The sequence below is a fragment of the Eublepharis macularius genome, chromosome 7 (genome assembly GCF_028583425.1).
Source record: "Eublepharis macularius isolate TG4126 chromosome 7, MPM_Emac_v1.0, whole genome shotgun sequence".
Lineage (NCBI taxonomy): Eukaryota > Metazoa > Chordata > Lepidosauria > Squamata > Eublepharidae > Eublepharis > Eublepharis macularius.
Genome location: NC_072796.1, coordinates 94,472,881 through 94,497,875, shown reverse-complemented (window position 1 = coordinate 94,497,875; position 24,995 = coordinate 94,472,881). Strand labels below are relative to the sequence as shown.

Genomic DNA, 24,995 nt, shown 5'->3' with positions numbered 1-24,995 from the left:
TGGTTCAGAGAGATGCTTTGGTAAAGGGACAGAGTCTGTAGATTAAACTCCTGGATACTGTATGTTGATGCAGATAGTTGGGGTGTGCATCAAGAAAATTTTCATTATAACTTTGGATCCGGGCTTCAGGGGGGAAATTTTTACACCAAAAGCTTATTTCTGGGTAGGACATTACTCATTCAGGTTCAAATCGGTGGGGTTTTGCCGGGGGGGGGGAAGAGTCTGGAGTTCTGAACTATTATTTTCAATGAGGAATATATACAAGGGTCTAGGGCAGCTGTTCATAAAGATACTGTCACCAAATTTACTCAGAACACAGTCTTCCCTCTAATCTAAAGCCTCCCCAAGTTTCAAGTAGCTTGAACAAAAGGGAGTTGATTTTAAAGACCCACAAAGAAGGTCTTTGTGTAGCCGCACTAAGAGTCTCTCTACACAAGATGCCTGGGCACATGTTCATCAAGTGCTGGAAGATGCAATGTTAGCTGGGAAACATAGTTTTAAATGAGAGAGCCAGGGGAGATCACTCCAGAGGGGACGTTTCTCTCACCATCTTCCACTACCTCTAGCATGCTAGACCATCTCCCCTTCTGGAGCCTTTGCCCTGCTGCCGTTGCTGCTTAAAACTTTGAATTAACCGAGCCTTGGCAGGGCAACAGCTCAACAAGGGGAGACAGTCCAGCATGCCAGGGCTGTGAGAGAATACGTCCTCTTGGGAGCGATCTCCGCTAGCTCTGTCTTTCAAAACTATGCTTCCCGGCTAACATTGTGTCTCTCAACACATGAAGAAAACGTGCCAAAAGTATTGCGTAGAGAGACTCTAAGTTCTGTCTACCAATTCCTAAAATGGTCATTAAGCAAGAGCTGGCCACCAGCATTTAAAAAAAAATAAAGCCCTGTCTGCATTTATTTCATTTCCCTGCTTTTATATTGACTGACATTATTTAAAACTTTCCACTGAAAACTCTGCATTTTACAATCCCTTTCAGAAAGCGATGGAGGCTTCCGTTGTAGACCTCACCCTGTCCTGTCAGTCTACCAAAGTTCCTTATGGGGGGTGGGTTTGCTGGAATCAAATCAAACATGTTTTTCAATCAATCAAATGACACCAAAATTGCAGCAGCAAATTGGACCAAGGGGGTTGATTTTGCAGACCCCAAAATTAGGTCCCTCTCAGCACAGCCACACTAAGTTCTCTCTACTGGTTTCTAAAATAGTCATCAAGCAGCTGCCAGAAGGTGAGCTCCAGCCAGCCACTAGCATTAAAAAAAAACATGTGGCATTCATTTCATTTCCCTACTTTTACAGCAATTAACAATATATATGTTTTTACATTTCTGCTGAATATGCATTTGCCATCCTTCTTTGTTATGGTCTTCCATTTGTTTTCTTTCATACAGCGAGGGGAGGGTTCCTTTGCAGACCTCCCCCTTAGTCTGCCACTATTCCTTATGGGGGAACAATTGGAGATTGGAGCTGGAGTAATTTTTCAAACAAATGTCATAGAAATTGCAGCAGAGCTTCTTCCGCTTGACAACCAAAGAACCCCCAAGTCTCAAACAAATTGAGCAAAGGGTTTAAATTCTATGGGCCCTGAAAAAGGCCCTCCAATCATTGAAATTGTGCTTCCATTATTTTGTATTGGAGACTTTTTCATGGGGGGTGGGGGGAGCTAGAATACTTTGTGTTACCAAAACTGCAAAGAAACTTCTTATGCCTGTCCAGCAAAGAACCATCAAGTTTAAAGCAAACTGGACAAATGGTTTGAATTCTACAGGCTCCTGAAAATGCCCAGGCTTTCTGCTTTCAGAGGGAAAAAAACCTCTTCCCACCTCAAAGGACAGGGGAAGAAGTATGGCAGCACTCTGTAGCTTGAGACTGGCTGGGAGGGCTCCGTGCTCCTCCCTTGCAAGAGCCTGATTGGAAGGAAAAAACTCCATTACCCAGGAAATCAGCAGAAATTTTTAAAAAGTGCTCATGCTGCGTGGCTGGTAAGCATTGGAACTTGAGAAAAAAAAACCCACCATATTTTCAGGGAGGGTGTTTCATTATATCCAAGCGTCTTAGATTTGTGTTACCATTCCAGAAAATCATGGTACTGTTTCAGTGATTTCCATGCATATTTTCAGCTTGGGAATTCCATTATGCACACATCTAGTAGATATGCTCCTACTGGGAAGTTTCTGCATTTGATAATATGTTTTATGTTTTATTTCAGCAATATTCTCTCTCTCTATTCCTGTACTTGAATTTGTTTCTTTTCAAATTTCTGCAATGCAGAAATTGTTAATTGAATGTCCCAGCTGTAGATTGTATTGACTTACACTGTGTAATCTATCCTGAGTCTTAGTGAGAAAGGCAGAATACAGTTAACATAGATAAATAAAATAAAGATTAAAAACTGTTGCAGATTTGGTTCATCCTGTAGCTAAAGAAGACATAAAAATAAACAGTTAATAATAACAAAGAGTAAAACATTTATGAGACACAACACATCTGAACATATAATTGTTCTGGTTAACTCAACTAGTAAGAGAGAAAAGAATTGCATCCCTCAAACATATGGGCAGTATTTAGCCCACAACATGTCAGAGAGTAGTTCTGCAAGTGAGTGATACTGATGTTTGGAGAACATACTGCACTAAGCCCTATGAATTTCTAAAAAAAACTCCTCTGATCATTGTTGGCAGAATTCCACAGAATAACAAAACCTCAATTTCAACCTGTTTTAAAAACTTTATCAACAGAAGGAAATGAAGTCAACACTAAAGGAAGAACTCTAATTCTTAACTCTAAGGGATCTAATAATGGCAGATTTCTGGGACTCACAGTCTAAAAGGTCAGACTAACCCAATGCCCCAAGAGGACTTGTGCTAAACAGAATAGTATGCCAGACAGTAGGCTTGAGCAAACAAAGAGAACTTTAAAAGCACTAACACTAGTAAATAGCCAAATGCTCTAGAATTAACTTTCATATTACCTTTAAAAAGAATATTAAATTCTATGTTCCAGATCTGGGATCAATAGTCTAAATAGCATTTTAAAATAATAACTGTCAAAAAACTGGCCTATCCTAGTCTGTTTCTTGGCTTTCCAAACCTTTGATTCAGGATTTTGGCCTTGGTAAAGTTACAAATGCCTTTCTGTGGAGAAATATTGTCATAAAGTCTCTGCAGTTTTCAGAGGTGGAACTGAACATGCAGGTGCAAAATGAAATCATAGCTTCAAGGCCAAGCCGTGAAGGAGTTTAGCACGTATGTTTCATCTTATTGGCAAGAACTTTTGGGTAAGATCGCTGTTTTAATTGTGAGTAGATGCCAACTGAACAGACATGTAGTCACAAGGCAACACTTTTGATTGTCAGGATCAGGCCATTACAGCCAGCCTGATCATAAAGTAAGGGCCTTCATTCTAGTTCTTCTCCCCATTCTGTTGGTTGCTGGTGGATACCTGCTGCTTCATCCTGTTGTGTCCTGGACCTGATTACTAGAATAAGAGTCAGCCCAGGACTCTTGATCTTGGATTTGGAGTATTACCTGGACTTTGTGCTTTTAGCCTGGCAAGGTAACATCTTATGCCAGAGGACCAATGCCTGTATAGTGTTTTAGAGTAGTTATTTACCTTTGTTATTTTTTCCTGTTTCCACATTTCTATGTTTGTTATCTTTTGAATTCTTCTTAATAAACTTTATTAATTAAACTGCTGTTATGTTATTTGGGTTTTGGGGCTTCAATCAGTCCAGTTCTCTGGTCCATTTTGGCTACAGCTACCCAAGTAATTGTTTTGTGGAACTCAATCTGCAAGGGTCCTACCTTGCAGGGTAACTTCCTGATTAATACCCAGTAGGAATGGAGGCTTGTCTCTTGGTCACACAGCTGAGGGTTAGTCAGAGAGACTGGTGGTGGTGTCTGTTACTCTGGGAAGTGAGGATTTGTTTCCCACTACTGAGTTCCTTGCTCCTGATCCCCACTTCAGCCCTCTTCTGGGACAGGGGAGGTGTGAAATAACATCTTAGAATTCAGACCCGTCAGGAATATTCAGACAAGACAATGAATATTAATTTTTTAAAAGAGATAACAGGGTTGCACCTACCTGTAACTGGTGTACATTGAGTGTTCTGTGCAGGCACACATGGAAACCGCGCATGCGCGGGCCAGCTGCAGATGTATCAAAGCTCGCGGCTGCAAAAGGCAGGGTGAGCAGATCCCTCCTTCAGTTCACTAAGCTACTGGTGAAGAAGGAGAAATTAGCATATTAAAGAGCACACAGTGGGGAAAGGAGGGATGTGTGCCTGCATAGAACACTCAATGAACAACAGTTATAGGTAAGTGCAACCCAGTTTTCATCATCGTGTCTTCTATGCAGTCCCATGTGGGAGATTAGTGAGCTAACTTACTCAGGAGGTGGGCATGTTGCTCTTCATCAAAAGAGACTCTTCAGGATTGCTTTGCCAACTGCAGCATCCCTTCTGGAGTCTATGACAATTGCATAATGCCGAATAAAGGTGGATGGCGTCGACCAGGTGGCCACTTTGCATAAGTCCATGTGTGAAATGCTGAAGTTAAACACTGATGAGGTAGATTTGGCTCTTGTAGAGTGTGCCCTGATGTCCAGAGGGCAAGGCTGTTTGGAGTGCTCGTAACACTCTTTAATGAGCCACAACAACCAGTTGGAGATAGTCTGAGCAGTGACTTTCTGTTCTTTCTTAGATCCTTTGAAGGAAACAAATAGGTTAGGGTACTTTCTGAAGACAATAGTCCTGTCTAGGTAAAAATACAGTACACGTTTGACATCCAGTGTGTGGAGGACTTTGTTGGCCTCTGTAGAGGGCGAAGGAAAAAATACTGGCAGAGTAATGTCTTGGTTGAGATGGAAAGCAGAGACTTCCTTGGGTAGAAACTGTAGGCTTGGACGGACAACCACTTTGTCTGCAAACATTCTAAGGAAAGGTGGATCGTACCTCAGGGCTTGCAATGCACTCACCCTCCTAGCTGATGTTAAAAAGGCCATTTTGGCTGCCAGAAGTTTAAGCGAACAGGTTGCTAGAGGCTCGAAAGGCTTATGCATGAGTGTTGTTAAAACCAAAGATAAGCTCCACTGAGGGGTGGGTTTTGACACTGAAGGTAAACATTAGCTAACCCTTTACAGAAGGATTTGCAGTCAGGTTGGGAGAAGAGGGACTTTCACTCTTTCATGATAGGCCAAAACAGCTGCCAGATGGACCTGCACAGAGGAATTAGAGAGTCCTTGATTTTTCAACAAGACCAGCTAGTCTAGGACAGATGGCAAGGAAGCCAAAGAAGGAATCAAGCCATGTTCGCTAGCCCAAAAGGAGAAATGTTTCCACTTGCCAGAATATGACTTTCAGGCAGAAGGCTTTCTAGCCTGCAAAAGTATGTTTCTGACTGGGGAAGAAAATTCTACTCCAGGGGGGACACAAGCCAAGCTGTCAGCTCCAGAGTGCCTAAATCATGGTGAAGGACCATATCCTGGAGAAGAGTTGGTGACATCGGGAACTGATATGCCCTGCCTTGTGACATTCTGGACAGGGTGGAGAACCAAGCCTGTCTGGCCCAATAAGGGGTGATCACAATTGCTGGTGCCCTCTCCATCAACATCTTGCTGAGTGTCAAGGTCATGAGAGGGAAGGCATACAGTAGATTGCCTGACCAAGATATTTGAAAAGCATCGCCTAGGGACGAATTTCCTTTGCCTGCTCAAGAGCAGTATTGAGGCTACAACTTGTTGAGTGAAGCAGCAAAGAGATCTATGCTGGGAAAACCCCACTGTAGGAATATGGGTTGAAGGAAATCCATGTGAATGGACCATTCGTAATTCTGGTTCTTGGACCGACTCAAGGCATCAGTTAAAGTGCTGCCCTTTCCAGCAACATGGATGGCTGAAAGGGAGATCTGGGAGGACTCTCAGGAGAGGGACAGAGAGACCATGCCCTCCTGCTTGTTCAGATAATGCATGGCAGTTGTGTTGTCCCTGCATATCTGGACGTTCTTGCCCCTGACAACACGCAGCAAAGCTTTCAGAGCAAACCGGATAGCCCTTAACTCCAAAAGGTTGATAAATAGCTTGGACTCATGTTGAGACCAAATACCCTTCACCTGATTGATTTCAGAATAAGCCCGGAATAAGCCCCCCAACCCATCAGAGAGGCATCTGTAAAGATGGAGAGGTGAATGGGGTCACAACCGAATGGAGTCCCTACCATTAGATTCTGTTCGTTGTTCCACCAGGTTCTGGTATTGTTGATTAAATACCCTGACAAACCAAGTTTGTAATGGCTGTAGCCATAGCCTGGCAAATGGTACTATCAGAGTCAGAGAGGTCATGAAACCTAACAGTTTTTGGATTTGCCTTGCTCTTTGGTGCCTGCAACAATGCACTCTGCTTAGAGTGGCTAGAAACTGGCTTATTCATTCTCTAGTGGGAAAAACCTGAGCTAGTGTGCAGTCCAACACTTATTTAATTATTTATTTTATTCGACTTATACCCTGTCCTTAGCGAGCGGGCTCAGGGCGGCTTCCAACAAAATATATTGTTAAAATACAATAAAACATTATTGCAAATAGCATAAAATCCAATATTAATACACATTAATACAAACAGCATAAAAATCCAGGTGTTGCCAAACAAATCAGGCCACTACAGAGTCACCATAAACCATGGGGACTGCCATGATGTAACTCCAGGCTGCAAAAGGAGGGTGTGGTGGTCAGAAGAGGGGACAAAATGCTGGCCTCTAGTCAAAGGCCCAGTGGAATAGATCTGACTTACAGGCCCTGTGGAACTGTAAAAGATCCCACAGGGCCTGGATCTCCATTGGGAGAGCTTTCCACCAGGCCAGGGCTAGGGCAGAAAAGGCCCTGGCCCTAGCTGAGGCCAGTCAAATGTCCCTCGGGCTGGGAACCACCAGAAGCTGTTTATCCGCAGAGCACAAGGTCCTGCGGGAGGCATAATGGTGGTCCTGTAGGTATGCAGGTCCCAGCCCATGAAGGGATTTAAATACTAAGACTAGTACCTTGAACTGGACCCGGAACTCAATCAGGAGACAGTGCAGCTGGCGTAACACAGGATGGATGTGAGCCCCAAACAGCGTCCCCGTAAGGACACATGCCGCTGCATTCTGGACCAGCTGTAATTTCCAGGTCAAGCCCACAGGCAGCCCAGTGTACAGTGAGTTGCAGTAGTCCAATCTAGAAGTGATAATTGCATGGATTATAGAAGCTAGGTCCTGGGACGAGAGATAGGGCGCCAATTGCCTGACCTGCCAAAGTTGAAAAAATGCAGATCTGGCAACAGCTGCAACCTGGGCCTCCACAGAAAGTTTGGCATCCAGAAGCACACCCAGGCTATTTGCCATCAACGAAGGCTGTAACCACACTCCGTTGAGGGCTGAGAGCTGGATTCCCAATTCTTTCTCCCCACGACCCAGATACAGAACCTCCTGGGGATTCAACTTCAGACGACTCTGACGCAACCATTCCACCACGGCATCCAAACACCAGGCAAAAGAGTCCAGGGCAGCATTTAACTGGCCGCCCATTAACAGGTAGAGCTGGGTGTCAACAGCATACTGGTGACAACCCAGGCCAAAACTACGGACCACTTGGGCAAGGGGGCGCATATAGACATTAAATAACTTTGGGTAAAAAAATCGCCCCCTGAGGGACACCACACATCAAGGAACGGTGAACGGACATCTGTTCCCCTAGCGCCACCCTCTGTCCCCGACCATGGAGAAAGGAGCTCAGCCATTGTAGGGCTGTTCCTCGAATCCCCACAGCGGTAAGGCAGTGAGTCAAAAGATTGTGGTCAACTGTGTTGGACATTGCTGTAAGATCCAAAAATATCAGCAGTGCCAACCTGCCCCAATCCAGGTGTCGCTGCAAATCATCTATCAGGGTGACTAGAGCTGTCTCCGTACCATGGTTCAGCAAGAAGCCAGACTGGAATGGGTCCAGGGTAGAGGCATCTAGGAATACCTATAACTGTTCCGCCACTACCCTCTCAATTACTTTGTCCAAGAACAGAAGATTTGAAACTGGGCGGCAATTGGCTGGATCAACCGGATCCAATGATGGTTTTTTAAAATAAAGGCCGCACCACTGCCTCCTTCACTGAGTCAGGGAAGACCCTGGAGCCCAAACACAGATTAATGATGTCAGCTAAAAAGGCCCAGATCCCAGCATCGCTGGCTTTCACCAGCCATGACGGGCATGGGTCCAGTGGTCATGTGGTAGGCTTCCCAGAACACAGGATCCTATCCACCTTGTCCTGGGAGAGTAGCCTGAAGTCGTCCAATATCAACCCTGAAGGCAGCCAAAGGGCCTCTAGTTCACATACTGTCTCAAGCGTTGCTGGCAGATCCCGGCGCAACAAGATCTTATCTGAAAAAAAGCTTCCAAATGCTTCTCAGCTTAGTGCCGAATTAACATTTTTTCTGGTCCCCTGCAAAAGGGATGTAAGTGACTGAAATACCCTAAACAATTGTGCCGGGTGGGAGCTGGTGGACGCAATGGAAGCCTCATAATAATCCTTTTTTGTAGTTTTCACTGCCATCTCATAGGCTTTCGTAAGCGTCTTGTAAGATGTTCTTGATGCTTTGTCACAGATCCGCTGACACACTCGCTCTAGCAATCTCAGCGCCCGTTTCAACCACCATAGCTCCTCAGTATACCAGAGAGCTACTTTGGTCCAGGCACGGAGAGGGCGACGGGAGCGATCTCATCAATGGCTTCAGAGAGACGGATGTTCCAATCCTCTACCAGCTCATCTAATGAGCCACCAGGGGGCATCAGATCCCGCAGGGCATTCTGGAAACCAATTGGATCCATTACATCCTGTGGGCGAGCATAAATCTGCTTGTCGCCCAAGCGGGGGGGTGGGGGGAGAGGTGCCAAGACAAGCCCTCAGGACGAAGTGGTCTGACCATGGCACTGCTGTCAGCACATCCAGATCCATCTGTATTCCCATCCCAAAGATCAAGTCCAGCATGTGTCCTGCTCGATGCATGGGAGCTGAAACAAACTGTGAGAGGCCCAGTGCCGCCATGGATGACACTAGGTCCATGGCCTGCGAAGAGGAAGCATCATCGGCATGGACATTGAAATCACCCAAAACCAAAAGTCAAGGGTGTTCCAAAGCCCAGCCGGCTACTGTCTCCAGTAGGTCAGGCTGCTGCTCCTACAAACATTACCTTCTGCTGTGGGATCAGGGAAGGCTTCTCCAAACTAACCCATAGACCTAGTTGGTGGAGGGTTGACAAGACTAAGAAGTGTGATGAGAGACAGACTCTCTGGACTGGTCTACAATAAGCCAGCTGTCCAAATAGGGGAAATAGGGTGCAAACTTTTTCCCTGAGGTGGCCAACCACTACTGCTATAACCTTGGTGAAACCAGGGGAGGGGGGGGCAGAAGAAAAGCTGAAAGGAAGGACCTTGTATTGGAAACTTTTGGAACCACATGGAAAATGGAGATATTTTCTGTAATGAGTATTTATTGGCACATGAAAAGTAAGCGTCCTTCAAATCTCGGGTAACAAACCAACAATGGTTTTCTAAGAGAGGTGAAACATCCTTTAATGACAACAATCTGAACTATTTTGGAACAATAAACTTGTTTAAAAAGCAGAGATCTAAGATGGGGCATGAGCCCCCTGACTTCTTGTCTACCATGGTGGGAATAAACCCCTCCGAAATCGTAGTTCTATTGCCTGTTTCAACAATAAGCTTTGCACTTCCTTCACCAACAGTGCTTGAGGCAGGGTAGGGTTTGACTGGGGAGGAACGTTTGGAGGAAGTGAACTCTAGGGAGTAAACCTCCTGGACTATAGACAGCACCCAGAGCTCTTGGGTGATTTTTTTCCCCATGCAGGTAGAGGCAGGGATTGACCAACAGGGAGGGGGGAAGATGTCCTTGGTGTCAAAAAGTTTGTTTCGTGGAGCCTGACTACTCTCTGGGAGAATTGGAACCATCTTTCAACTTATGACGGAAGTACCTCCATTGAAGTAGGTTAGATAGAACCGTGAAAGTAGCATGTTGCTGATTCCGAGAGAAATGCCGAGTAGGTTGAGACTGGAACCAATTGTATCTGGGATTGTAGTGGGGATAAGGCCTGGGAAGAAACCAGTGCTTATGTGGTATGACCAGCATAATCCCTAGCAGTCACCTTATCATCCTTTATCTTTAAAAAAAAAACTATTTATTTTTTATTTTACAATTTACAATATTCATAAATACACATAACAATAATACAAGAAACAAACCTTGGAACGGTCAATAACAATAGCAAAGCCAATGTAATAGACTACAAAAACAGTGCAAGGGGGAACAGTGAGGAGATATGCTCATAATATAGCTAAGAAGCTAAAAGTATTGATGTCAGCATTAGGCAGTTGATTAGTATTGTGTAAGTAATTCAAAAAGGGCAACCATTGCATAAAGAATGATGACTGATACTGTGGTTTATCAACAGAATGAAGGTGGTCTGATATTTTTTCCATAGTAAAAATATCCCATACGTTTCGAACCCACTGTTGTAGCTTTGGAAGCTTGTCTGATTTCCAGTGTGCTGCTAGAAGCATTTTTGCAGCAGCAAGTAACATAAATATTAAATTTTTCCGCACCTTTGGTATGGCAGGGTGTAATGATTCCAAGTAAATGTGTGCATGTGTCTTTAAATGCTTGGTTTGAGCTAGGTGAAGAGTGGGGGTGAGAGGGGGAAGAGTGAGTGATGTGATTGGTTGATGACTGAGAGTGTGGGCAGAGTGAATGCAGTTTAGACTGACAGTGCAGAGAGAAAGGTTTCAGTCAGAAGAAAGCAGGCTAGCTGTGTGCTGCCTGAGTATATTGAAATATTCATGAGAGAAATATAACCTGTGTGGAACCTGAACTGAACATGTTTGTGAAAGGACACTCAGTCAGGGAAAGAGAGACCAGCTGTGTGAATGAGAGTAAATGAAGTAACTTTAAGAACCGAGAACTACGTTTATGAAACCGATACGCTTCTTGACTAAATAAAAGTTTATTTTTGTTTTGTTATATCCCAGTGTAGCTGTCATTGCTATATCCCATTCCTATCTTCAGGGCCACATAGAACCACGAAGGAGCCTGACGCTTAGGAACGTTACCAAAGGGAAAATTTAAATAAAATATCTTGGAATAAAATATTCCTGGTGGCAGCAGACTACCCAGAGGGTTAAGGGATAGATTAAAAGAAAAATCTACCCTAAAGAAAGTAAAGGTCATAACAAGTGGAATAATATATTTCTGGTGGCAGCAAACTACCCAGAGGGTGTAAGGGAAAGATTAAAAGAAAAATCTACCCCAAGGAAAGTAAAGATCGTAACATAAATATTAAACCTGCTCAGGCAGCACACAGCTGGCCTCTCTTTCCCTGACTGAGTCCACCCACACTCTCAGTCATCAACCAGTCACATCACTCACTCTTCCCTCTCTCGCCCCCACTCTTCACCTAGCTCAAACCAAGCATTTAAAGACACATGCACACATTTACTTGGAATCATTACACAGGGTCTTCCCAAAGACCCAGCAAAATTGATTCCGGAGTCATGAGCAGTTCATAATCTGTAATCTCCTTAATTTTCCTTGAAATTAAGTCCCAGAATGATTGGATCTTGGGGCAAGACCACCACAAATGGATATAGTCACCAATTTGACCGCACTTTTCCCAACAGAGTGGTGTTAAATTGGGATTAATTTGGTGTAGCAATTGAGGAGTCATGTACCATCTCGACAACAATTTAAAAGAAGACATTTTGATGTTGATTGCGTTCGAATTTAGGGGCTTGCCAGACCATATTGTGGACCATTGCTCCTCTGTTAAGGGGGTACTGCAGTCCCTATTCCATTTCAATTGGTACCTTAATGAGGATTGATCATTCTGTGAGTTTAAATTAGCATAGATGCTAGCTATGAGGCCTTTATGACGAGGTTGTATTTTTTTAAATAAACGTTCAAAATCTGTTAACTCCCGTTTCAAGGAGTCGACAAATAGTTGGCTGCCTATAAGTTGAGATAATTGTAAGTATTGATACCAAGGGACCACAACCTCTGTATCCCCTTCTATTTGCTCCTTAGTTAGGATGGCCCCATGTTTGGTGATGTCAATGATCCTAGATTTCTTAACTGCATTCCATTGCTGAAATGAAATTAAATCCTGACCTGGTAGAAACCACGATTGGTCCAGGAAGGATGATAGGGGTGAGGGTGTAGGAGCTAGATAGTTTCTTACCCTGTCCCATACAGATATAGTAGATTTCAAAAATGGATTGGCAAGAGTTTGGGTAGGCCTGTGTTTAGGGTCTGTCCAAATTATATCCTTTATATCATGGGGAAGAATATGTGCAGTTTCAGCATATGTCCAGTCTGAACTATCCTTTATCTTTTTTAATGCATTTTCTGTAGTAGATGAGAAAAGATCATTGCCCTCAAAGGGTAGTTCTTCAACCTGTAACCTAAGATGGGGAGCCAATGCAATGGTTCTAAGCCATGCATGCCTCCGTATAATGATGGCCAAGGCCATAGCATGTGTGTGGAGCAATCCCCAATGTGTCTCGCAGTGAGGATCTGTTGCTTAGAGAGCCCAAGGGCTTCTCCCTGTAGGATCTTTGCAAGGCACTGTTTCTCATCAGGGATGAGACTCAAGTAAGGACCAATCTTGTCCCAGAGGAATAACTGATACCTGGCCATAATGGCCTCACAGTTGCCAATACGGAAGTTAAGGGCCAAAGAGGCATAAACCTTTCTCCCTAAAATATCCAGCTTCCTGCCCTCTTTATCTGTGGGGGCAGAATGGCCAGCACCCTTTGGAAGACCCTTGCTTTGGAGGGTTTCCATGACTATGGAATTAGCTGGAGGGCGGTTGAATAAGAACCCAGCCCCGTCTTGTTTGGTTTTGTAAAGAATGTCTAACTTCTTTGAAGCTGCTAGCGTGGATGCTGGAGTTGACTAAACTTCTTTTGTGATGTTTATCATTCCCTGCATGATGGGGAACACTGTTACCAGAATTGGTCTCCTTGTGAGTAAGAGAATTTGTGGGGGAATTAGCAAGCAAGGAAGAGAGCTATGTGAGAGGCCAGTAACTACGGGATCTTGTGCGCCAATGTCTATGAGGATCCATTCCTCTAGAGAACCCTTTCAATAAGCAGGCAGATATTAAATCAAAAAGGGTTTATTATTTAAAATATTACAGATCAATTGCACACAAAACACACAGCACACACACACACAGAGCTAACTAGAAAAAAAACAGGGAGGAAAGTTGAAGAGAGTTGCAGAGTTGGTTTTATAGTTACTAGGTCCAGAAGACTGAAAATGTCCAAGGGAGAGCAGCTTCAGTGACCAGTACTTCATGGCAAGAAGGAGAAGGGCTCAGACTTGCCATCTGAGGGCGTATGGAGGGTCCAGAACACACACACTGAGCACATGGCAGGACAGTCATATATACTGTGTAACATGCCCTGAGGCAGGACTGAGAGTCTCTGCCCTAAAACAATGCCTTAATGGTTCTTCCTAGGATGGGACAAAGGACTGGGGAAACTGTCTCCAGGGTGAGACAATAAGGCTGGTGAACTGTCTCCAAGCTGGGACAATGAACTAGGAAGGTTCGATTAGGTCTTCCTGGGAGGAACTATAGGTGTAAAAAGATTATTTGATGACCCACGATGGCTGGATGGGTGAGGCTACAACAGGAGAGTGGGTAAAGGGTAGAATTGGCAGGGTGTGTGAATGGATTCATCCAAGTATCTCTGGAGACCTCCATTGTTCTATGGTTATGCACAAACTCTGGGGTGTGGGGCTAAGTTAGTCTTCTCTTCTCACATTCCAGTACTTTTCCACCTCTGCCTAGCCAGGCAGCTTGTCTATGTTTAAAACACATGAGCAGAGGGGATGATATTGCCATATTCATAAGTCTTAATACCGTGAGGGCAAGTATGACCACTTACAACACCACTGGGCCTGTTGCCTCGGAGTGGAGAATTTTAAATACTGGATCCGACGATGTTGTAGTGGAGCAAGTTACTTCAATCTACAAGGACCTTGCCATCCTGACCAATTGTTCCGAATAAAGGCAAAGGTCTTCAGTAGGAGACACTGCAGAGTCCCCCGTTATGCATTCTGGAGGAGTTGGCTCAGATGCCATGTTGGAACCAAAGTCAGATCCATCATCAGTGTGCGTTAGTGGATCGAGTGCCGGTTCCATGGTCTCAGAATCTTCAGGAACCATTGGAGGAACTGCAGCCAGTCTTGACTTCATGACTGAAGGACAAGGATCAGGAGGGTAGTATTCAGGGTCTTCCCAAAAGTAGTAGCATTGTGGCAGGTAGGGACCCAGGGAACCTTCAAGGCCTTAGGCATAGTAAGAGTAAGGAGACTCGTAAGGGTATGGAACCCATGAACATCTCTGGCTTCTGACAACCTCTAGACAACTTTTGGTGTCAGTTGAAGCTGAAAAAGTTGCTTCCTTCTGTGCAGGCCACACTTGGGAAGGTGGTAGTAGAGATAAATCACTGCCTAAAACATCGGGAACCAAAGCTGATCGATGTCTAGGAGTCAGCGAAGGAGTTCTCAGAACCACAGGTGGGCTGGATGCCACTGAGGTGGATGGACCGAAGCTGAGGATCATTTCTTCTACAGTCTTGGAGCCAGGTGCTTAACAGCATGCCTTGACTCGAACTTGGCTTTTTTCGATGGCGGCTTGGAAGAAGACTGAGGTGGGATGGAATCTTTAGCAGGGACTGACTGGTTTGTATTATTGGTACTTGGAGCTGAAGTAGGAGGTACTGAGGAGGCCTGTTTTGGGCATTGTGGTCCTTTCTTAGCAGTTTTAGTCATCTCAGGTTCGGAGACAACCTTCAGGGCTGACTCCAAAAGACCCGCTTTTAAATGCGACGCCCATTCATTCCGGGCTTTAGGCATGAACTACTTACAAATGCCACAGTGTACAGAGTTGTGGGCCTTGCTGAGGCACATGAGGTATTTATCATGCCCACCAGATGGGGCCATCTTAGAACTGCATCTGAGGCACTTCTTGAAAAGTGCCCTTGAAGTCGTATCTTCTTCTTTTTGCTTGGAGTAGAAGAGGAGCTCAAAGCATGTCCTTCTTCAGCAGCGGTTAAAGAAGAACTGAGGGAGGGATCTGCTCACCCCAGCTTTTATAGCTGCACCCACTGAAAAAGCGCATGAAAAGGCTGGGCAAGTGTCTCACACCTTTTGGAACTTTGATACATATGTAGCTGGCCTGTGCATGCGCAGATCTCATGTGGGACTGCATAGAAGACACAATGATGAACCAAGGGGAATTAAGGAAATTACGGGCCAATTAGTCTAATGCCTCTTCCAGATAAATCAGAGAATAATAGTTCTTTTAATGACAACTAAAATAATTACTAAACATGCCATTCCCTACTGAGGAAGAATCAGCATGGCTTCTGCAAAGGAAGTCCTTTTGCACCAGAATATTGAAATTCTTTTGGAGTGTTAGCAAGCAGGTATATAATAGTGAGCTGGTTTATATGCTTATATGCTTTATATGCTTATATGCTTATATATGCTTTAAAAAAAAAGCTTTCAACAAAGTCCCTCACCAAAGTTTAGCAATTTTGGTCTAGGAGGACAGAATACCTCATGCATTAGTAACAGGTTAAACAACAGGAAGCACAGGATAGATGGACATTACTCACAATGGAAGGAAGGAAGCAGCGGGATCCTCTAGGGATCTATATTAGAATCAGACTTACTTAATTTGTTCATAAATGGTTTGGAATCAGTGGATGGTGAAAATTGATACAGATTTTGAAGAGCTCTAAGAGGATTTTGCAGAGCTGGCAAGCATGCAATGACATGACAAATGAGTTTCAGTGTGTAAAGTGATGCACATTCAGGCAAAAAAATCCCTAGAATCAACCACTGTCCATTTATACTGATGGTGTCCGACTGGTGGTGACTAATCAGGAAGAGAGATCTTGGATAGCTCAAATAAAATATCAACTTAGTAAGTGGCAGCAGTGAATGAGGCAACTCCACACTAGGAATCATTCGAAAAAAAGAACAGCCAATAGTGCAATGCCTTTGTATAAATCTATGATGGTCCCATACTACAACCTTTTTATGCAGCTGAAAGATCCTTTCTCCATATTCAGAGGCAAGTGGCATTGAAATAGTGTTTCCACACAACACTTAATATACCCATAAAATCCACTGTCATAGGCAAGATACAAATACATTTGCTCAAAAGTAATTCTTCATTGAAGTTTCTACTTCTCCCTACAATTTTCTTTTGTTTTCAGCCAAGTTCCTTCCTATTCTCTTGCACTGAGCTAGTTCTTTGATGACACTCACGAGTCAATGGTTAATTACCATATCATTTCTTGTACCTTTGGAGAGGTGACGGAGGTCATCAAATACTGCTTTTCACTGTACAGCCAAAGTCACCATTCATAATTTTTATTGTATTGTTTAGGAGTGTAACAGCACAACTGGCTGGCTGCAGAGTTAAAAAAAAAACAGTCCTTCATCCCTTCCATTCCGTTATAAACAACTGTAAAGAATGGCAAGAGAGAAAAGCTGGATGTCAGAGAAAACAGTGTTGAACCTACCTGTAACTGTTGTTCATCGAGTATCTTCTGTGCAGGCACACATTGGGACTGCGCAGGCTGGCTGTGGAGAGATTTTTTAAAGTGTCTAAGGAGGTGTTCAGCCTCTACTGCACATGCGAAGAGGCTTTCCCACCAAAATCAGAGTGACTAGGCTGAACGCCCCCCCACATTCTCTCAGTTCTCCTGAGCCACCAGAGAAAATATTATTAAATAACACTCACAGCAGGGCAGGAGGGAGGGAATGTGTGCCTGCACAGAAGATACTCGATGAACAACAGTTACAGGTAGGTGCAACCCTGGTTTCATTGTTGTCCTTCTGTGCAGTCCCACATTAGAAGTATAACGAGCTGCTCACCAATGGAGGAGAGTGTGAGTGGTTAGCTGAACAGTGATCGTAGGACAGCTGTTCCCACTGCCGAATCTCTTCTGGCATTTGTGTCTCACAAACGTGTCGGCGGACAACCATGTGGCAGCTTGACATATGTCCCTCAAGGGAACTCCACGAAGAAAAGCTGCAGTTGAGGCTTGAGCCCTGATTGAATGTGCTTTGATTAATCAATAAGGGGCACTGAAATCCAGCCTTCTGGTAACAAAGTTAGATGGCCAAAACAATCCATCTGGACAAAGTATGTGATGAAATAGATTGTATGTTATTCTGGCTATCGGGTGGGACAAACAACAACTGAGTTTTACAGATGGTCTTTGCTCTATGTAAATAGTATACAGGCAATGTAACTTTCTGTTGCAAATGAAATTTTGATGCAAACTTTAGCAAAACCATCCTGAGTTACATTTTTAGATTTAATCCATCAAGCTAAGGATCTGATGACTGACCTAGAAATTGACAACTTGACTTGTTGACTGGTAGTTGCAGGATTGTAATGTCATACAAACCAATTTTGTGATGGTCTCATTCTAAGTCGGGCAAAAAATACCACACAAGTGGTCAATGCCATGAGACCTAGCAGAGTTTGGACGGTGCATAATTATGGCAGATGCCAAAGACCTGGCTGAACAGTCAGCAGCGTGCATACCAGCTGTCATCTGCTGTTTCGCAAGCCTGGTGGCCTCTTCTTGAACCAACTTCACCAAGGCTCTTCGATCATCTGGGAGGTCCTGCACAAAACCCGAGAGTCTCTCCCACAAATAAAGATTATACGAACCCATTATTGTCTGATAATGGGCGATTCTAAAATTACGAGCAGCAGAAGAGTATACTTTCCATGCCACCACATCCAACTTCCGTCCTTCATGATCAGCTGGTGCCGAAAGAGAATCATGCTGATACCTAGCCTGTACTTCTTCAGCCACTAGAGAAGATGGGTGTTGGTGGCTTAACAGGAATGGAAAGTCCTGTTGGTTTAATTTACAATATTTTTGAATTTTCTTTGAAGTTGCTGGGATTGATGCTGGAGTCTGCCAAACAGTTTGGGCTATATCTAGTAGATCTTCCACTGGTGGAAAAGCGATTGATGCAGGTGCATCAGTATACAAGGCTTGTAAGATCTTACTTTTTGGCTTAGAGGTTGAGGAGGAGACATTCAACTCTAATGCTCTGGCCACACGTAACATTTGTTACGCAAAAAGGCCATAATCCTCATTAGATGAGGATCTTGACTCCCCTACTGCTTCCTCTGGGGAAGGATCAGCAGCAAAATGAGAAGCGATCCTGGAACATGATTCCAGCTCCTCTTTTTCCGATTCCGAGAAATCAGGTACAGGGAGTCGGGTTCGTTGCTGTGGAACCAACACATGCCTTTGCTGTTAAGTTGAAGGGACTGCTGGAGTCGACTGAAGCCAACTTAGAAAATCTTGGCAATTACTCACGCTCCCCATTTCCGGAGCTGCAGGCCAAGATGGAACTGATTGAACTGGTGGTCCAAGTTGTTGCGCCCACTGAGATTGTGTCAGCTGCTGGGGTGTTGCAAGTTGGCTAGGTAATAGACTGTTGCCGAATCCGAAGATGATGGTGGAACCGGTTCGACTTGAGCCAAGTATTCAGCATCTTCCTCATAGAAAAGAGGTGTTGGAGGCAGAGATGGCCTTTGCGTCAGTTCTACGCTGTCCTCCTCCAAGACAATGGGTGGAGGCAATGCTGGCGGGCAGAGTAAGGTACTTCTGGATGACGACGCTGTCTTTTTACAGTGCTTGGTCTTCGCCTTTGCCTTTTTTTGCAGGCGGTTCCGAAGGTGCCCTCTTTTGTTGCTCACCTCCCGAAGAATGTTGTTCCTTCTTGAAAGAGTGAGAGGGTAGAGGATCACTAGCGGTGGAACAGTGATCTGTAGAGGATGGACGTAGAACTGATCACTGATTTGTCGGATCCGAAGTCTGCCTGCTGGCTGGAACCAATGTTGATTGACTGTTAGTGGGCGATGGCCCTTTCGCGGCAGATTGTTTCTCTGTCGGTTTTTGAGAACCCTGAAGCACCTTCTCCCACAACACCACCTTAAGACGGAAGGGCTTTATTACTCTGTGCTTTACGAGTGAATTTTTGACAATGGTGACAAGCTGAGACATTATGACCTTTGACAAGACATAAAAGGCAGAGATCATGCTCATCGGTGTGAGTCATCTTTGTCTCACATTCAGAACATTTTTTGAACAAAGATTTTGAAGATGATGAAAACATATTGATCTAATTTTCATTATTTCTCTCACAAAAAAAACCCAACTACACTAAAAATCTCAATGGCAGCGAAAGAAGAACTGAGGGAATGTGGGGGTGCTCAGCCTAGTCACCCCGATTTCGGCAGGAAAGCCTCTGCGCATGCACAGTGGAGGCTGAGCACCCCCTTAGACACTTTAAAGCTACAAAAATATCTCCGTGGCTGGCCTGGACACGCACAGTCCCAATGTGGGACTGCGCAGAAGGACGATGACAAACAGGAAGCAATTAGCAAGCTAGAAGGAGAAGGAAGGGAGAAAAATTTGAAAGGACAGTAGCCCTGAAAAACCTGTTGTTTTTTGATGGTTCAAATGGTATAACTGGTGCTGCAATTGTGTTTTAAGCTTTTTTTTTAAATTGCCATACATCAGATAATGGGTAAAAATTAAACAACACAGAAAATTAAGGAATGCAATGAGTTGCCAATGGTGTCAGGTCTCTCTATTAAGTACGTGCTACTTACCTGGATCAAAATTGTCTCCAAATATTCTTTTAGCAGGAATCTTTAAGTTCATAGTGGGAAACTGTTTCCTCAGCTGAAATACACAAAATATAAAGAAGCTTGACCAAAGATTATAGGTCACTTACTTGTCACAGTGCATCATCAACACAGTTGAGCAGCAAAGGGGAGCACAGAAGGGCTCACTAATGGGAGCAGAGTTGCATCTACTTACTGTATTATATAGTTTATCAAACTCAGCATATCGCCTGAAGACAAACCACTCATTACTGCCAACTGAGACCAAAACTTTGTAAACCTGTAGTGATACAAAACCAAAAGTTTATTTAGAAAGTTTAAATTTCAGCTATTCAGACATTTTCTTTGAGGCAGCAAATACAGATTATTTTTAAAAACAACTCTCCTTCCTGTCCTTCCTTGATGCCAATGGTCAATAATCTCTGTCCACTGAAATGATACTCTGGCCATTCATAGGTGTTTGGCTTGGCTTGAATTACATTCTTATGTAATTCTTAATTCTTTATCTCATTGGCTAAAAAGATTCTTGTAAACCAATCCTTACTGCTCTAAAAAAATGAATAAATAAACTTTGTTCTTTTGTAAGTTCAAGGAAAAGGATGTTGGTATTTGGTATAGTCTGGAATGACATAACGAGTCCTCCGGAGCTCCTGGGAGAGTCTAGCCAATGTGGCCATTTCTACACAGTTTATCTGTCACAGTATCAATGCTGTTGGGAAGTGAGTTTATCCTGCTTCCCCACATCATCATGGTGCATTTGTACACCTCTTGTGGTTTCTCTGCTTTCTCTAACCTAATTTGCTGAAAAGTTTTGGGAAGGGTGGCTGCTGTGGGGATGAGAAAATTTGTCCCCAGAGCAGACATTTCCTCTCCTTTTTGTTTTTTAAAATCAGCTTTAGAATATTATCAATACAGCACTGTAATAATATGTGTAACAGGTACCCTGAACCCTCAAGTTTCATTTTTTTAAAAAAGAGTAAGACTTGAGCCCCTTCCTTTGTGAAAATAGGCCTTTTCCGTTATGTCTTCAAAAGAGAAGGGGCTAGGGACTTGTATTTTTTAAAAAAGAAATCTGAGAATTCATAGAACCTGTTAACCTGTGTTATCAGCAGGGCTCATTTGAATGGGGAACGTACTAGAACACCGTTCAGGTAGTTCCCCCCAACAGTCAGGTGGCCCTGCCCACCTGACTTTGAAATATGTTGGGCCGTTTAGGCCTGGATTGGGGCCGAAGCAGCCTGGATCAGTGCCGAAATGGCCTGGATTGGGCTGGTGCTGGGTGGGGGGATGCTGCCCCGCCCAGCACGAACCCAGTCCCAGCTGTTTAGACCCCAATCCGGGCCAAAACGGGGCCAAAATGGCCATTTTGGGTCCATTTCAGCCTGGATCGGGGCTGAAACCATCCAGATCAGGTTGGTGCCGGGAGGGGGAAGCCTCCTCCACCTGGCACTGACCTGGTCCGGCCATTTTGGCCCCAATTCCAGCCAAAATGGGCCCAAAATGGCCAAAAGTGGCCATTTGGGGCCTGCTTTGGCCTGGATTGGGGCCGAAACCGTCCGTATCAGGTCAGTGCCGGGTGGGGGAAGCCTCCGCCGCCCGGCACTGACCCGGTTCAGGCCATCTTGGCCCCGATTCTGGCTGAAACGGGCCCAAAATGGCCATTTTTGGGCTTGTTTCGGCCTGCATCAGGGCCGAAACCGTCCAGATCAGGTTGGTGCTGGGTGGGGGAAACCTTTTGAGCTCCTTTCAGTCTGGATTGGGGGCAAAATGGCCCTTATCAGGCCACTGCCAGGTGGGGGAATACTCCCCCCTCTGGCAGCAGCCAAATCCGGGCCATTTTGGCCTGGTCAAGGGGCATGGCATATGCTAATGAGTTATGCTAATGAGTTCCTGCAGCTCTTTTTCTATGAAATGACCCCAGATTCTCAGATAGTGTTTTTCACGTCTAAAGATTAGAAAAATGAGGACTGCTTGACACTGCAACTAATAGATGCAAACCTTGTGCTCAGCCCTAAGTGCTCAACCCATCTAACTGATAAAAACAAAACCCAGTATCGTGATGAATACCCCCTAACTTTAGGTGGAAAGTGCTCATCAGAACAAAAGAAAAAGGCAAGTATTTTTTGAAGTCTTGTGATATCATCTCTTCAATCCAACAGACTTGTGGGCACAGCCTTTCAAGAATAATTGTATTACTTTACCTGATAAAAAGTGTAGTTGAATGTGTTTTGTTAAAGATGAGTCTATGTTGTAACTTTCTGATTTTAAACTGCAGATCACAATCACAATCTTGATCTCAGATATAGGCAGGAAAATAATTATATAAAATGTGATAAAATCCCTAGGGAGTTTCACATCTTTATTCTGCAGTGTGCAGATGAACACGATAGCTTTGGCAATTGATCTAGCGCATAGTACAACAGCCCAATAGCAACAAAGTATAAAGGGGTACAAAAATGTTTTATGTTTATAGACTTACAGTGAATCTCTTTTTCTTCACTCTGTGTTCATCAGAGCTTGGGATGCTAACACTGGGGCAACTTTCCTTGAAATCCATTGAATGCTTTCTTTGGGTAAACATATAGCGAATTGAAGAAAACGTCAGTAGTGTTGATCCAAAATGTGCAGCTTTGCTTGAGTCAATTTAAATTCCATCATGTAAGCCTTCAGTAAAAATGAAACAAAGTTCAGAACTTGATCATTTTTTATTCAGTTTACCACCTAAGTTTTAAGTTTTGCTAAATAAAGTTCATCCTCTGTAGAGTGAGTAAGGAAAAAGTGGAAAACAGGACATAAAAATGTGTTTAATATACCAGATGCATCAGACAACTTTATACCAAATAGTCCCCACCCAGGGCAGGAGATTCCTTCCCCCACCTGCTATCCCCTGACCTGGCTCAGTTGACCAGCAGCGGTGGGGAAGCACAGAGGGGAGAAGTACATGCACACGCTCCCCCTTTTCAGACAAGTCCCGGTGTGCACTGAGTGAAAACAAACCCTTTGGAGGCAGGTTTCACTTTCAGCACTCACACAGGCACTGAGGCTCCTTCCTTCATCCTGTTGGAAGATAAGCAAGAGGGAGGAGGGAGCTGCAGTACGTGTGCGCACACTGAAAGTGAAAACTGTCTCCAAAGGGGTAATTTTTATTTTTATTATTTTATTTATTGCATTTCTAGACCACCCTCCCCGTCAGACAGGCTCAGTGCAGCATAACAGTATACAATTTGTAACATGCAGTTTAAAAACAATAAAAATGGTATAAATAAACATTAAAATACTTATTCCATATACACTAACATTTCTCAATTGGCAGATATAAATATTAAAATACAACATTTTAGGCACAGGGCTTGGCTCTTACATCATGCCCTGCGCCACACTTGAGCTCCTGCATGGGTGGTGGATAGTCTTCAGTGGTATGGCCGGCAAGAGGACAGCCTAGCCCCCACCAAATGCCTGGCGGAACATCTCCGTCTTGCAGGCCTGGCGGAAAGATAACATATCCCGCCGGGCCACAGTTTCCTCAGACAGAGAGTTCCACTAGGTTGGAGCAAGGACTGAAAAGGCCCTGGCTCTGGTAGAGGCCAGACAGACCTCCCTGGGGCCAGGGACCATCAGCAACTGCTTATTAGCTGATCGAAGTGACCTCCAGGGAATATATGGGGAGAGGCAGTCCCAAAGGTATGCTGGGCCCAGTCCACATAGGGCTTTGTAGGTCAACACCAGAACCTTGAACCGGACCCGGTACTCAACTGGTAACCAGTGTAGCTGACGGAGGATGGGTGTTATATGTGCCATGACTGGAGCTCTGGCAACCACTCATGCAGCTACATTCTGAACCAGCTGCAGTTTCTGGATCAAGCCCAAGGGAAGCCCTGCGTAAAGCGAGTTACAGTAGTCTAATCTGGAGGTGACCGTTGCCTGGATCATTGTTGTAAGGTCATGGGTCGATAAGTAAGGGACAAGTTGTCGAGCCTGTCTTAGGTAGAAAAATGAGGATCGAACAACCGCTGCAACCTGTGCCTCCATAGACAGGGAAGCATCCAGGACCACCCCCAGGCTCCTCACTCTTGACACCGGCTTAAGTGGCGCTCCATCGAGAGCGGGGATCTGGAGTCCCGCACCCATGGACCCTAGACCCACATGCAGGACCTCCGTCTTCAAGGGATTCAGTCTCAGCCGACTCTGCTTCAACCATCCAGTCACAGATTCGAAGGCACGTTCCAGGACAACTGGAGCAGAAACTCAATGTGCACCGGGATTCCTCTGCAGAGGGGAGTGTGGGAGCATGCACATGCTATGTATGTGCATGGGAGCTAAGTTGCCCTCTATCTCCCCACCACCACCACCTGCTCGGGCCCCTGAGGGAACCCTAATAACAAAGTATATTTTATCATGATAATATGGCTGGAAGACAAAATATGAGTATAACCTGCATTTTTTTCCACCCTCTCTTGGCAGACACAAAATCTCAATTCTATTATATGCTGATGATACAGCTTCAGCAATTAGGATTGTACTGCAAGGAAGAGGCCGTTAATATTAATTTTGAAAAAACTAAAGTCATGGTCTTCAGAAAAAGGGCACTAATCTCTTGCTGGAATATACTGGGCAACCCAATTAATCAGTGTAGCTCCTTTAAATACCTAGGAATTACGTACAGAGAAAATCTGAATTGGAGTGTACATGTTGTCACAGTTAAAGCTTCTGCAACAAGGATTGTTGGATCTATTTTGAGATTTATTTTTTTTTTACCAAGGGTGGAGTACTTATAGACCCAGCTTTAAAATTATTTAAGAGTAAGGTTATTCCCCACCTTTTGTATGGCGCCGAGGTGTGGGAATGGAAAGAGGATATTATTACCAGTTTTGAATCAATCCAAAATCAGCTTCTATGTCAAATTCTGGCTCTTCCCAAGGGAGCGCCAGTCTCCCTAATGAGAGCAGAAACAGGTCTTCCCTCTTTGAGGACGCGGGTGCACCTCGTGGTATTAAAATTCTGGGGGGAAAATAAAGCAGCCGGACCTGATACACTCGGATATCTGTCATTTAATCAAATGCTATCTAAGGACCCGGTGCGCCACTGTTTTTTTCGTAATATATTAAACAGATATTCCATCCCCGACAATCTTTTCAACCCCTTCAGCAAATAACTTACATCTTTGAGACTGGGTCTATAAGGGTGATGCTGATAGATAGACAGGTGGTCTTGAACTGTCAGT

The 24,995-nt window shown here is 44.3% G+C and overlaps 1 protein-coding gene across 8 annotated transcripts in view; it reads right to left on the bottom strand.

The window, feature by feature from the left end:
• Positions 1-24,995, bottom strand: part of SGK3 (serum/glucocorticoid regulated kinase family member 3) — a 109,470-nt gene that overhangs the window by 46,188 nt on the left and 38,287 nt on the right. For 7 of the 8 annotated variants that reach the window (XM_054985456.1, XM_054985455.1, XM_054985454.1 and 4 more), the window contains 3 exons: positions 22,254-22,438; positions 19,971-20,054; positions 19,760-19,832 (listed from right to left, as the gene is read on the bottom strand). In XM_054985456.1, coding sequence (XP_054841431.1) covers positions 19,760-19,832; positions 19,971-20,054; positions 22,254-22,355 — 259 coding nt within the window. In that variant the 5' untranslated portion in view covers positions 22,356-22,438. The remainder of the gene's footprint in view (positions 1-19,759; positions 19,833-19,970; positions 20,055-22,253; positions 22,439-24,995) is intronic. The other variant, XM_054985463.1, reaches the window with a different exon arrangement.